At 56.2% G+C, this 13196-nt stretch overlaps 6 protein-coding genes across 6 annotated transcripts; 4 read left to right on the forward strand and 2 right to left on the reverse strand.

Moving 5' to 3' along the window:
- Positions 1 to 316: 316 nt before the first annotated feature.
- DICSQDRAFT_165370 (uncharacterized protein) lies at positions 317 to 1152 on the forward strand (the record flags this gene model as incomplete). Its single annotated transcript, XM_007360860.1, has 2 exons — positions 317 to 959; positions 1022 to 1152. 2 exons carry the CDS (start codon positions 317 to 319, stop codon positions 1150 to 1152), a joined length of 774 nt encoding a protein of 257 aa, XP_007360922.1.
- A 1148-nt stretch (positions 1153 to 2300) lies between these two features.
- DICSQDRAFT_49964 (Osmotin thaumatin-like protein) lies at positions 2301 to 3033 on the reverse strand (the record flags this gene model as incomplete). The annotated part of the gene is made up of 4 exons (XM_007360861.1): positions 2301 to 2461; positions 2524 to 2716; positions 2769 to 2884; positions 2946 to 3033. The coding sequence occupies 4 exons, from the start codon at positions 3031 to 3033 to the stop codon at positions 2301 to 2303; spliced, it is 558 nt and encodes a 185-aa protein (XP_007360923.1).
- A 2665-nt stretch (positions 3034 to 5698) lies between these two features.
- On the forward strand, positions 5699 to 6530 carry DICSQDRAFT_49956 (uncharacterized protein; the record flags this gene model as incomplete). Its single annotated transcript, XM_007360862.1, has 4 exons — positions 5699 to 5840; positions 5898 to 5972; positions 6026 to 6295; positions 6352 to 6530. Coding segments are annotated over 4 exons (666 nt in total), but the record flags the coding sequence as incomplete, so codon positions are not given.
- A 131-nt stretch (positions 6531 to 6661) lies between these two features.
- On the reverse strand, positions 6662 to 7147 carry DICSQDRAFT_143057 (mitochondrial ribosomal protein L31; the record flags this gene model as incomplete). The annotated part of the gene is made up of 4 exons (XM_007360863.1): positions 6662 to 6694; positions 6753 to 6872; positions 6928 to 7042; positions 7098 to 7147. 4 exons carry the CDS (start codon positions 7145 to 7147, stop codon positions 6662 to 6664), a joined length of 318 nt encoding a protein of 105 aa, XP_007360925.1.
- A 139-nt stretch (positions 7148 to 7286) lies between these two features.
- Positions 7287 to 11759, forward strand: DICSQDRAFT_131884 (uncharacterized protein). The gene is made up of 13 exons (XM_007360864.1): positions 7287 to 7480; positions 7541 to 7850; positions 7918 to 8237; positions 8293 to 8709; positions 8771 to 9182; positions 9243 to 10803; positions 10863 to 10965; positions 11031 to 11072; positions 11128 to 11149; positions 11206 to 11355; positions 11406 to 11417; positions 11480 to 11556; positions 11611 to 11759. The coding sequence occupies exons 1-6, from the start codon at positions 7330 to 7332 to the stop codon at positions 9994 to 9996; spliced, it is 2364 nt and encodes a 787-aa protein (XP_007360926.1). The 5' UTR covers positions 7287 to 7329; the 3' UTR covers positions 9997 to 10803; positions 10863 to 10965; positions 11031 to 11072; positions 11128 to 11149; positions 11206 to 11355; positions 11406 to 11417; positions 11480 to 11556; positions 11611 to 11759.
- A 283-nt stretch (positions 11760 to 12042) lies between these two features.
- DICSQDRAFT_143060 (uncharacterized protein) lies at positions 12043 to 12394 on the forward strand (the record flags this gene model as incomplete). The annotated part of the gene is made up of 3 exons (XM_007360865.1): positions 12043 to 12079; positions 12136 to 12266; positions 12323 to 12394. 3 exons carry the CDS (start codon positions 12043 to 12045, stop codon positions 12392 to 12394), a joined length of 240 nt encoding a protein of 79 aa, XP_007360927.1.
- Between the last annotated feature and the right edge of the window lie 802 nt (positions 12395 to 13196).

A 13196-nucleotide genomic window follows, 5' to 3' on the forward strand; every position in this document is an offset into this window, starting at 1 on the left:
ACGGAGTTTGAGGTGCGAATGGTCGACGGGGGACGTCACCTGGGCACCGTACGCAGACGTTCGGCACCTGCAGGCACTAACGGAATATTTCGAGGCTATGGGTATTTCAAATATCCGTCAGTTAGACAAAGGAGACATTGCACGCACTGAACACACGCTGCGCCAAGTCGAAGCGAAGTCTTTGTATGTGCCACTCACCGAGTTATCGGGTGGCACAGTATCAGATTATTCCTATACTATAAGTACAGGGGCGAGTGAGCGAGAAATGGCATACCCAACCAGCCAACCTCCTCACTCTCCTCGCATCCATTCCACTATGTCCCAACGCGCACACAACCAATACACCGCCGACGACGGGGTCAAGTGGCAGACCTACGCGGACGCGTTCACCGCCTGGCTAGTCCAACCCACTCGCGAGACCTATCCCGGCAACCCGCCGGAAGGCTACTACGATGTCTACAAAAAGCGACAGACCTACGCACCTGGACCGCGCGAGTTCGCTCAACTTGTCGCGTCAGTCTTCCAACCCGCTCAGTCAGCCCCGCCTCCGTCCACCTCGTCGGGCCATAGCGTATTGATGAGTACCGATGCCTTTAACGCGTTCCTCAACTACCGATCGGGCACGCAGGACCAGATCTTGCAGTTCGCGCAGAAGGCTCGTGGCGGAAACCCGGTCGCCTCGGACCTTGGAGGCGGAGGACGATACGGAGGATGGCGTGTGGGAGGACGTGGGGGATATCGCGGAGGGCGAGGGGGCGGACGCGGGGGTTTTGGCGGAGGAAATTGGTCCGGGAGACCGATGTACGTTCGTCCCCCTGTCCAATCCGTTCCTCTCGCCGGACGTGTCGGAAACCCTGTGAATAAGGGTAAGCAGCCGGTTGGTAAGGCGGCCAACAAAAAGTGGCGGTACCGTAAGAGGGGAGGACGCAAAGGCAAAGCAGCCGAACAACCTGTTCATAGTGCGTCGTCAATACTCTATCGACCTCATAGTGCCACATCCACTTACTTGGAGACGTTCCAGATGACGAGGAACCCGAGGCCGGGCCATCCAATGTCGACCAGATGGTGGTCGATGATGAAGGCGATAACGGGCGCTCCGATCCCGAAGAAGACCTCGAAGACGCCGTCTCGCTCGGAGATGAAGGCTTCTAATCGTCTGGTCCAATCGGTGCATTGCCGGTGAGTAGGACTTGTTCTCAAGTCCTGGAGGGCGAATGTAAGGGCCGGCGCCTGACATACCCGATTAGGACGAACATCGCGCTTTGTCGCGATCGCAACAAAGCCCTTTGGGCTCAGTGGCTCCCGCCACCATAGATCTCTTTCTCTCTTTCTCTCGTTTGTATTTCTCTGTTCCTTTCTCTGATGTAGATCTCAAGTAGTATAAGAAGGCCTGTACTTAGAGGGGAGTTGCCCCAGCGTTCGAGATATACGACTCTACCCACTCACCCTCTCGTGTGTCTCTTACTCTCTCGTGTTCTCGGACGACTTCAACCTCGGCTACTCTCGGCAAGCTATCGCTTACCTCTCACGCCCTCTTGAAGCGCCCGAAGTCTCACACAGCCGTACACTCCCTCAAGGCTTCCTTCCTACTTCGACGCCGGGCGGATGACGCGATGGGCTGAGCCGCGGCAGGTAGTTCCTTTCTTCCTTCATGTTAAGCCGTCGCTTCCGAGGCCCGAGAAGAAACGCCTTCACTCATATAGGCCAAGATATGACGCGAAAGAAGAGTACGGCAGATCACAACTTCAATTCGCATGACCAGGTTACCAGCGCTCATCGAGTACCTGGCCCGACAGCTCCGCGCGCGCCGGGATGTCCGTGGCCGTGGCAGCCGCCGCCGAAGGGCAGCCTCTCGGGGGAGTAGCCATGAACAAGCCCAATACACATCTGAAATTGACAGCAGGTAGCGCGAGCATAAAACACTACATACCTGATTGTCTGGAGTTTCATGCGATGAACGCCGGGCCAGGCTGCCCGACTCAATGCGTTCATCAGCGACGAGATGTGTCGAATAGTGGATAAGTTTCGGTGCTGCAGACTCAGATGTGGGCATCATCGAGTTGAGTAGCGGCTGCTCTGACAAGTGACGGGTGCTGTAAGTTGCTGTAGCGCTGTGTCTTCTCCTTTGCGGTCCGCGCAGCAATGATCACACATCAAGAAGCACGACCACCAAAGCGATATGAATTAAGCGATATTGCAAGTTCAAGGAGAGACAGCTGTGACCCAATCACAGCGCCAAGATGTACTAACGCTACTTTGTACAGCAAATAATCTAACGCGTCCATTCAATAAGGACGTCTTTAAGGGCAGAAGATGTGAGTGTAAGTCTGGCCGAGCGGGGAGTTGTGGTCTGCAGCAAAGTCGGTCGGGCTGGAGAACGCCTGGTCGTCGGGGCAGTTAGAGGCCCTGCAGAGGACGGATTGACCATCCGATACCGTAAGCTGGGTGTCGATGTTGATCGCTGCGAAGCCACGCCGACGTTAGCACTTGACCCTTTCGAAGTGAGGAGAGGAAGACACTGACAAGCATCGACGTGCGAAAGATCCCAAGAGGTACGCTGGCCGCCGAACTGGCCGAAGTCGGCGAAGCCGTACTCGGAGAGGATCACACCAGAGGTGATGCCAGCGTCGGTGCAGACCAAGCCACCGTTGCACTTTCCGGTCGCACAGTTGGCGCCGCTGGCGTCACAGCCAGTACGACCCCAAGCGCGGATACCCTGCACTGAACGTGAGCGAGTGTAAGGTGCTGATCGGCAAGACAAAACTGACGAGCTGTGAATCGTCTACGCCGAAGCTTGTGCTCTGACCGGGGTCTAGCCTGTGACCAAAGGCGACAGAGGGGTCGGGCTGGCCGTTAGGGGCCTTGCCAACGGCAGGCCAGACAGCTGTTGAAGGAGAAAGGGACGATGTCAATGATCTATACCTATCAAACGGAGGAGCACATACTGAACGAGCACCGGTTCTGGAAGGTAATCGTCAAGGCCGACGCGGAGGCAACGTAGCCAATGAGAGCAACGAGAGCGTAGGATTTCATACTGGAGCGTGGAAGGTGAAGTGACTGATGATTTGAAGGTAGGAAGGGGAGCAACCAGTGCTGAGACTAGGCGGTGTGGTGAGTACTTGGACGACGATACTGGCCACTTTTATACCCCTTTGTTAAACGGCCAAGTCGTCGTCTGCGATCTGATCCGGCACCGGTATCGGGACGAGCATCACGACCAGACTGAACTGGCCGGGGCAGGCTTGATTAGGCGGGCGCGCACATGGTCTTTCGTCGTTCGATCCCAAGACGTACGAACACCGGGCTTCGTAGGCGGCTCGAACGCATGACCGCGCCAGGCTTGCAGCTCCGTGAGCTTGGCCGCCCGCGAAACGGGACCGCGTGTGAGCATTGACAGATATGCCATCAGGAGCGGCAATGTTGGAGTTGGTGCGACGCGGATTGGCGAGCCGCCAGGTGGCCGACGGCGGCAGGCTGATGCGGCAGCGACTATGGGCGAACAGGGGCGCTGCAAAATGCGACGCCTCTCGGATGTAGTCATATGAACTGACGCACCAAGCGCTGGGATAACTGCACATGGGTGCAAACAGGGAAGTTCATCCGTCTCTGGTCGGTGAGAGAAGAGGACACGTCAAAAGACAAGCGCGATCTTGCGCACCTCTCGAACGCCGCCTGGGTCTGTGGCGCATCCGATCCGCAGATGGATGTCATCAGCAGCTCCCTGAGCTTGAACGTTCATTCTCGGATGAATAATTGCTGACCGCCAAGTGTCCCTCGGTTCCAAGCATACAAGGGGTATAAAACATAGTCTGAACTGGTGATTTGAACCTTCGTCACGCAAGACTTGGTAGGCAGGACTCATACAGTCCAGGCTGTGGTGCATGTCTACAGATGGTTCCAGTGCAACAGTGCAGTCCAGCCTGGATATCATACAGCGGCTATCACAACCGTTGCTAGCCCATGGACACAACTGATGAAATGATGTGCTGACTGCTCTGCCCAAGTTCGAGACGACGAGTTTGTAGACCCAGGGGAACGAGACTTTCCAGGTATCGTTGCGTTAAGGATAGGATGTCGTGACAAAAGGAAGACAAAAGGAACGAAAGTATTATCGAGTGGCGATGCCGCAAGGTCAGGGACGTGTCTTTGGCGCCTAAGTTGCTAATCTGGGAATAGACGTGGCTGCACTACTGACGTCGACGATATGCATGTGTGTTCGTCCTGTGCTTCGAGGGTGTTCTGTGAAATGATTTCACCTCAAGATGAATCCCACTGGTTGTGGTCATTGGTAGAAAGGGTGCCCGCAGGATCATCTATAGCTGTCTATTAGGCTGTAGACTCTGAGCGAGAGTCGACTATGCCACCCTATGATCTTCATGAGTACGCACGTCAAGGTTAAGGCTGAGTGATCCGTTTTGATACTAGGAAGAAACCGGACATAACAAAGTTGCGTAGCCTTGTGATCAGCATAGCCATCGCATACGCAAGATGTGCAGACACTTACATTCCATTAAGTATAGTCCGATGTGGAGAAACCTCATTCTACGCGTGTCATTCTCTCTGCCGGACAGTGATTCGGAAAACAGCGAAAGTCAATGATGACAGTAATGTCGTAGGCAGACGGCACAGCTTGCAGATCGTTCGCGTCCGACAGTTAGGATCATCAGTTGATGACGAGAGACAGCCTCCCAATCAGATGCTCGCTTCACAACGATGCGGTATCCGGTCCTGTGGCCGCATGTAAGTATTGCTGACCGCAGAAGTGTAGCGTATCACACGCAAGACGACGATCATGAACTGAAGAGCAGCTGCCGTCCCTTGCATCCGGGCGCGACAAGGCGGCACACTAGACATAGCGGCGGAGACGAAAGTCACGAAAAGTACAACATGGATATAGGCCATTCGGCTTACCGCATTATAGGGTGTAAACTCACAGCGTTTTGCCGGCATATCGAGCACTCGCTGGCGGTCACTTACTACGAGGGAGCGTCACCAGCATGTGTCACTGAATTGCATTGCCTGACCGCCACCTTGACAACAACCCTGAGGATTGTGCAGAGAAGCGAGCACCAGCGCCGCCGTCTCGGACCGTGTACATACTGTATCAGGGGCAACTATGATGATGGTCAGATGATAACCCGCTGTGGCTGGGAACGAGAGAGAAAGGTCTGCGAACCGGCTGGAAGGCATCGAGGACTTTGGCAAGAAGGGCCAAAAGGCAGCTTGGCCCGGAGGAGCGGCCCGGTCCCATGTGGGCGCTAGAAATTGTGCTCTTGAGCGGCTAAGTGCCGTAGCATTCCGTTCTGCGCTTGTCCGCAAATCCGTTCGACTCGGACGTTCCCTGCTTGTTCTTGACACCCTCAACTGGTGTCTTTTTCCTCTCGTTGGGTCCTCAACGACCATTCCTCTTACCACCATGAATCACATCGGCGACGACCTCGAGGATGACTTCGTACCCGACGACATAGTGGCGATGTCGGACGAGGATGACCTTCCGGAGACCGAGGATATCGGGGATCTTCTCAGTGCAGACGAAGATAGCGGAAATGTCGGACAGTCGACGCAGACACAAAATGCAGCCGCTGCCGAGAAGAAGCGGAAACGTAGAGCGAAGGAGAAGGAGCGCAAGGCTAAGGTATGTTTCTCTCAGCTCAGGTGCGCGCTCCTCCTCTGATGTTCTTATCTGCAGAAACGTAAACTGGCGGAGACGGTGGAGCCCGTAGAGGCTCCTTCAATAGCTGCGCAACCGCCTGTGTTGCTTGTAGATTATATCACATCAATGCAAGCGAAGACATTCTCGAAGATGTCTGGTATCGAGCTTGCTGACGTCCAGATTCCAGGTGAGTCCCTATATGCGTCTATTGCAGGTGCGTTCTCAATGTTGACGGCATAGACAGAGAGTTCTATAGTGGACACGAGTACATGGGCGGGTTCGAGAAACTTGGACCAATTGGTGGACTTCATTATCAAGAGTGCGTTGCGGATTCTTCCCTCGTGCCATTTATTCTCACTAAAACTGCCCCAGTGCTTCCCACCCTTCACACTCGTATGGGGCAACGGCCCAAGAATAATGGTGCCCCAACGCTGATTTTCGTCGCTGGAGCGGCTCTACGGGTCGCGGATGTTACTAGAGTGCTCAAGGATAAGCGGCTCCGCGGAGAGAAGGGCGGTGACGTCGCGAAACTTTTCGCTAAGCATTTCAAGCTCGAGGAACATGTCGCGTACTTGAAGAGAACGAAGATTGCTGCGGCAGTGGGGACTCCAGGACGCCTAGGCAAGTTGTTGTGTGACACAGGTATGCTCTTGCGATCCGTGTCTTCTTGTCAGCTCATCGTCAGATGCCCCTTGCAGATGCTTTCTCGACGTCGGCGCTCACTCACATCATCCTTGATGTGTCCTATCGAGACGTGAAGAAGCGTACGCTATTAGACATTCCAGAGACTCGGGATGAGGTTTTCAGGACAGTGCTCGGTGCGCCGAAAGTTTTCAACGGCTTGAGGCAGGGGACAATCCAGTTAGTACTATTGTAGGAGTATCACTCATGCTTCCACTCGCATTCCCCGTCCCCGTCAATATTTATCTCCTTACGGCACCTAGGATGGTCTGCAACAGGCCTCTATAATAGTCGGGTGTATGATACAACGAGCATACGAGAATAGCATCAGAACCCCTTGGGGTTTGTCCTCAAGGTCAGCTGTAGCGTAATGTGAGCGGGACACGCGTCCATGAATTGGGCGAGAAGAGTCACATACTCTTGTCCACTTGGGCACTTTGTGAATACCCTTCCTGTAACCCTTGGTGTGTCTTGAGAAGACAGTGTATTTGTCTCGTGGTGGCATCTCATGCTCCTTTGGCAGCTCTAAGGCCTGGTCCTACAGATACCCAACGCGTAAGAGTCACAGGCGCGTACAATAAGGGAGTACACACCAAGGCTTTGCACTGAACTCCGCTCGCTCTGACCGCCTCAATGACTGAGTCCACCTGCTTCAGACGAGCACGAACATTGGCCTTCCGTGTGCGTGACAGCTTCCATGGGGTCTTCCTAAGACACAACTTGGTGAGTAGCAATAGGCAAAGCATTCAAGCATAAAACATACCACAAGAGGCCCACGAGATTTGTTTGTGTCGGTCTGAAGGCCCCGAACATGTTCGCCGCGCGGTCGACGGTGGAGGTCGTTGGCCACAACCAAGCGGCACGCGAGAAAGGGAATAGCATGATGACTAAGCAACGGGCGTCTGGCTGAGAAGGCCCGTTTGGTCAGTGCGGCCGGGCACCATGCATCTCGCCACTACTTTGCGACTACTATCCGGCATCCCTCTTTCTGCAAAATGAGCGTGGCGACTCAGGCGATGCCTCGTCCGCCGGCTCTTGATGGAGACGTGAACGGAGTAGCTGGAAAGGGCGCAGATGGCGCGAATGAGGTGCACAAGGAACCCAAGTTTGCCAGCGGCCTCATTCTTCCCCCTCCCGAGATCAAGTGTGAGTATCTGCTTGTTCTATATGTGGTGCTGACTTTATGTGCTGATGCGTACACTATAGCTGTCATTGACCGTACCGCAGCCTTCGTTGCGCGTTCTGCCAATCCGCCCCAATTTGAGGAGAAGATCCGCGAGAACCAGCGTCAGGATCCAAAGTTTGCGTTCCTCAACCCGGCCGACCCTTACCATGCATACTACAGACACCGCATGGATAAGGTCGCCCGCGGAGAGGTCGACGAGGTAGCGACGCAGAAGGAGGGGGAGAAGGCGGAGGAGAAGCCTGCTGAGCCTGCAGCACCCGTCGATATGGGAGAGGAGCCCCCTGTGCCGGAGTTCATCTTGAATATTCCGAACGTTACGGCGATCGACTTGTGCGTGACCTTCGAATGCGTTGATTTATTGAATCGTTTACTGTGGTTCTGACATCCCTCCCCTCAGCGATATCATCAAGCTCACGGCGCTGTTCACAGCGCGGAGAGGCCGTCCATTTCTAGCCGCACTCTCGGCACGGGAAGGACGCAACTACCAGTTCGACTTCCTGAGGCCGACCCATTCGCTATTTGGATATTTCAACAGGTTGGTGGAGCAATACTCGAAAGTTCTCCTGCCTAGTAAGGAGATGCTCGCGCAGCTGAAGGAGCGTACGCAAGACGGCGCTCGATGGAAGGACCTCGAGACGGCGCGGAAGCGTGCGCGCTGGGAGCAGATGAAGCGCGAGCAGGACAAGAAGCGCGAAGATGACAGGGAGGCTGAGCGAAGTGAGCTGATACGTGCCTTCCTATGCTAATATCAAGACCTGACGTCCTGCCATAGTTGCTTTCGCCGAAATCGACTGGCACGACTACGCGATCGTGCAGACGATTGAATTCACTGCTGCCGATGCCACCGCCGAGCTCCCGCCTCCCATGAGCGTACAAGAGGTAGAGAACATGACGCTGGCTCAGAAGAGGATGGCAGCCATGGTTATGGAGACTACAGCGGAGGACGTCGAGGCACATCGCGCACGCCAAGCTGCTGCAGACGCGGAAGCTGCCGCCGCAGCGAATGGTGCTGGGGACGAAGATGATCAAGTCATGGAGGAGAGCGACGACGAGGACGACGAAGCGAAGGAAAGGAAGCGTCGCGACGAGGAGGAGAGGCAGAGGGAGATTGAGCGGGCCAGGGCTATTCAGGCCAGCTCGTTGGACGTCGGTGGTCCCATGAAGATCAGGACAGACTACGTCCCAAAACGTGAGTGATTCCGGTGCCCATACTGCTATACAAGCAGCCGCTGACTGTGTACCCATCGTAGTGAACAAGAAGGGTGGAGAGAAGCTCACAACATGTACCATCTGTGGGCAGCAAATCGCTGTAGACGAGCTGCAGGAGCACATGCGTATCGAGCTTCTCGATCCCAAGTGGAAGTCGCAGCGTGATGCACTCGAGGCCCGCAAGGCACAGGCGTCCGAGCTCCAACGTGGTGCAAACGTGGTTTCTTCGCTTAAGAACCTTGCCCGCACTCGTGTCGATATCTTCGGCGCCGAAGCGGATGAGGAGAAGCGGAAGAAGGAAGAGGAGGAGGAGCGACTGCGTCGGAGGGAGCGCGAGAAGGATGTATGGGACGGTCACACTGCGTCGAAGGCGAACACGCTCGATAGGTATCAGACCAACTCGAACATCGACGAGCAAATTGCCGCCATTCACCGCGCAAAGGGTCTTGGACCGTATGTCGTCTCTATCTGACTCCACATTGAGTCTGTATCTGACCTTCACTTGACACACAGGCAAGAAGCCAACGCTATCGGTCCTGGTATCGGTCCTGCGGCTATCCCTGCTCCGCTGAACAGTCTGCCCCCTGCCCCAGCATCCCTCCCTGCCCCACCAACAGGAGCAGGCGTCCCTGCGCAGAACTCCGCTTACTCGGCAGCAACCGTCTCCTCAGGCCCTCAACCAGCTTCCCTCTTCCCCCAACCCGCACCCGTCATGCTCCCCCCACTTCACTACCAGGGTATGGACGCCGCCCAGCCGTTCGGCTACCAGCCCCCTCCTCCCGGTGCGCCCATGATGCACCCCGCACGCGCAGCTGCGCTGCAAACGCCCCTCCCGACGGGCACCCCCCCACAAGTCGGCATGGTGCGCAGCGCAGACGAGATGGAGGACGGGGCGGACGGGGCGCCCCCCGCGAAGCGCCAGCGGGTGGCCAAGCTCCCCGGGGGCGCGCTGTACCCGGAGCAGGACTGGATCAACATGCACCCGCACCCGATTTCGCTCCGGGTGCAGCTGCCGAACGAGCCGTCACGGCCGGAGTGGAAGTTCGACGGGAGCGTGGTCACGCTGCAGGAGCTGCCGCTGAGCCTGCTCGTGTCGACGCTTCGGGACAGGATCGTGCAGGCGACGGGGAGCACTGTAGGCGTGTCGAAGATCCGGGTGTCGTACGGGGGCAAGATGCTGACGAACACGCAGACGATCGCGGTGTACAACCTCGAGGACGAGGACCTCGTCGTCGCCACTGTGCGCGACGAGAAGAAGAAAAAGTGATCTGGATGGCTTTCGTCTTGCGGTTCCGTTCCTGGTCCCTGCCCGGTCATGCGTTGCGATTCGTGTTGTACTCCTTTCCATCGCCTATGTGATTCACGTTCCCAAGTAGACCGGTCATATTTAAAGTAACGTGGGTCATTGCATCGAAGGTGTATCATATGCAAGAGGAGGGACACGAGACAAGAACATGAGAACACAAGGACAGAGCCAAGACAAAGCTAAACTACACTACTATACATCCGCCGAGACCGAAAGTTAGAGCGCTACCCGACATAACGATACCTGCACGACAAACACGGTCGACGTGCCGTCCAGCATGCTCACAGGAACCTGCGGGCGACAAGCGCAAGCATCAGGCTGAGGAGCACGCAGATAGCCGTGTCCAGCAAGACCGGGGGGCGCTTCGGGGTCTGTCTGACAGCCGCGACGAGGGCGGGCTGGGGAGTCGCATCGCGGGTGGCAGGCTGCGTGAACGGGGTACCCGGTGGGGTAAAGGACTGCGTGACGATAGATGGCTGCGCGTGCGGGCGTGTCGGTTTGGGAGCAACGAGCGGGACGGGACGGTGGACGATATGCGCCTCCGGCATGGGAGCTTGTGTCTCCACTGCGAGTACAGGCTGTGCGTTAGGAGATTGTACGGCGACGATAGGGATGTCGGACGAGGAGACAGGCGCGGGGGAGGGAGTGGATGAGGAGTTGTCGCCTGACGACGATGACGACGAGGATGCGCTGCCGTCGGACGCAGGCGGGTCGGGAAGGTGCTCGAGGTTGGACATGTTGCAGCGCGGGCATACCCATTCGCGCGATCTGCGCAATATCAGAATTTAGCAACTCGAACGCGGAGAGGGGAGCCGAGGATGACATACAGTGCAGCGAGACGTTTCCGCTCGGCTGTGGGATATTCGATAGCGCCGACACCGACTGCAGCGGTGCCTTTGAGTGGGAAGAAACCTTGCAGACCGATTATGGCTGATGGACGCAAGGGGATGAGCCGACGCCGACGAGCGTAGCAACAGCGGCGATAGAGGACTTACCGGTGCGCACACCCCATGCAGGCTGCCAAAGCTCTTCGTGATCTAATGACAGCCGTCAGACACATGATTAGAGACGCAACGGTAGAACAGAGCGCACAGTTAGTGAAGCTGATGCATATCTAGAAAGAAGTTTAGTTGGGCGTAATCAAGCACGTGGATAGCCAGGTGGACGAACCTTCGTATTGAGCTCGAAGCGGCCATTCGGGGTAAGCATCATGATAGCAGGCGGACGGAAGGGGTATTCGGAGGGGAGCAGTATGCGGAAGTGGTACAATCCACCCTCAAACTCCGTGCCAGGCGGTCCGCGGATGGTGCAGTGCCATTCCTGAGGCGACTCAGACTTGCGGATAACAAATCATGTAGCTTTGTACTCACGAAGATATCGTCCTGCAGCAGGGAAGGATTCGTTCGATTTCATCAACTGGAAGCTGCCTCAAGAGGTGACTCACCTCAAGCGGTGCCGCAGCGTAGTCCGTGCATGGGTCGTTTGCCAACTCCCGGGCCTCCTGCATAATCCGCTTGACAGCTGCATCCGGTCTCAGTCTCTGTAGCACGCCACAAGACCAGCGTCGCCACCCACCGGAATTGTTCTTGTTGAGCCCAGTCCTAGCGGCCATGGCAACGGCAATCCTATCGACGAAGACAAGAAGCTCCGAGTCGCGTGCAAGAGCAGAAGGCGGGACGGTTGAGAGGATGATGAGAGTCGACGAGCGCGGTTCCTCCTGACTTCGCCGCCCCGCACAACAGACGCTCGTCCTCACTTTGCGGCTACGTGGAGGCACGTGATCACGCCGGGGCGGGCCGTGTCCATTCTGGGGTCGCGACTTTTCAGCAGCTCTCGACACCCACCATCCGCCTGCTGTCTGAGGTAAGTACGCTCTGCTGGTTGGTCACTCATCTTACGCTGCAATACTCATCCAACCCGTTTGTCAGCACTTCTGCCACTGAAGCGTCCTTGTCTCACTCGCTAGCGTGGTATCGTTGGCATAGGTAGTTCGGTGAACCAGGCAAGATGCATATTGAGAAGTTGAAGGTTCGGCCGCGTCAGGGTGAGTTCACCTATGCGGACTGACATGTTCTGGTTGTGTCTAACCTGATCTTGCAGCGGCCGCTATCCGTCCGTGTACTGCGCAGTTTGCGACCATGCTAGCATGCTGGTCTGCTACCAACGACATCATGTCCACAGGTGCTTGTGCAGAATCAGCGAAGGCACTCATGTCATGTATGCGTACCGCAGTGAGTAACCTTTCTGTATCAGCAGGATCTAGAGCATCAACTCAGCATCTGTGAAGCCTGCCCCGACAAGAAAACACAAGCCGACTATCAACTACCACCTGGCTCGTCTTGGGAAGACTCTCAACTAGACTCACGCTCCCATTTCCTCTCAGCCTTTAGAGGCGGTTTTCAGCGGTTCTCTTACCCTACCATGACAGACATGTATGTCGTTGTATCATATACTGCTTAATCGGCCCACGCATTTCTGGCACGAAACACTATCCGGACATGCGTCTACCCATCGGCTTTCCTGTCTTTGTGCAGCCAGCCTTCTCATGAGCTGTCACGGTGTGAAGGCGGCGGTGTCGAGACCGACTCAGAAGGCAGGCGTACATTCAAGGAGGCGTCGGTATGAGTAATTGCCGTGTCTCTACGGACCCAAGTGTTCCACATAAGTCCTCCTTCGATGGCACGAGTGACTGGGCCGCAGCTGTAGACACCGCGTTCCCAGATGGTAGTACGGCGAGTGCTGCTAACGAGGACCCGGCGCGGTGCCGTGGAGAGACATCCATTTCGGGCGAGCTTGCGCGTTGTTGTGGCGTGTTTACCGAGTCACGCCGCGTGCTCGCGCCCAACCTCGACCGAGGCGCATCGTTGCCTGACTACTTCAGGTTCATTGTCGCCCTCATCTGCTGCGGCTTCTCTCTCTGTCTTTGACCACCACCACCTCTCCGCGCACACAACTTGTACCCCATCACCCTCCTCTACGTAATCCAGCATGAGGTCCAAGTTCAAGGATGAGCACCCCTTTGGTATGTGGCGCGCACTTGTCGATGTCCGATCTCCGCTCATCCGCTGTTTTACTGTACAGATAAGCGTAAGGCAGAGGCTGAGCGCATCCGGCAGAAGTATCCAGACAGGATACCTGTACGTCCAAGCTCCCGTCTATTG

This window comes from Dichomitus squalens (genome assembly GCF_000275845.1).
Source record: "Dichomitus squalens LYAD-421 SS1 unplaced genomic scaffold DICSQscaffold_2, whole genome shotgun sequence".
Classification (NCBI taxonomy): domain Eukaryota; kingdom Fungi; phylum Basidiomycota; class Agaricomycetes; order Polyporales; family Polyporaceae; genus Dichomitus; species Dichomitus squalens.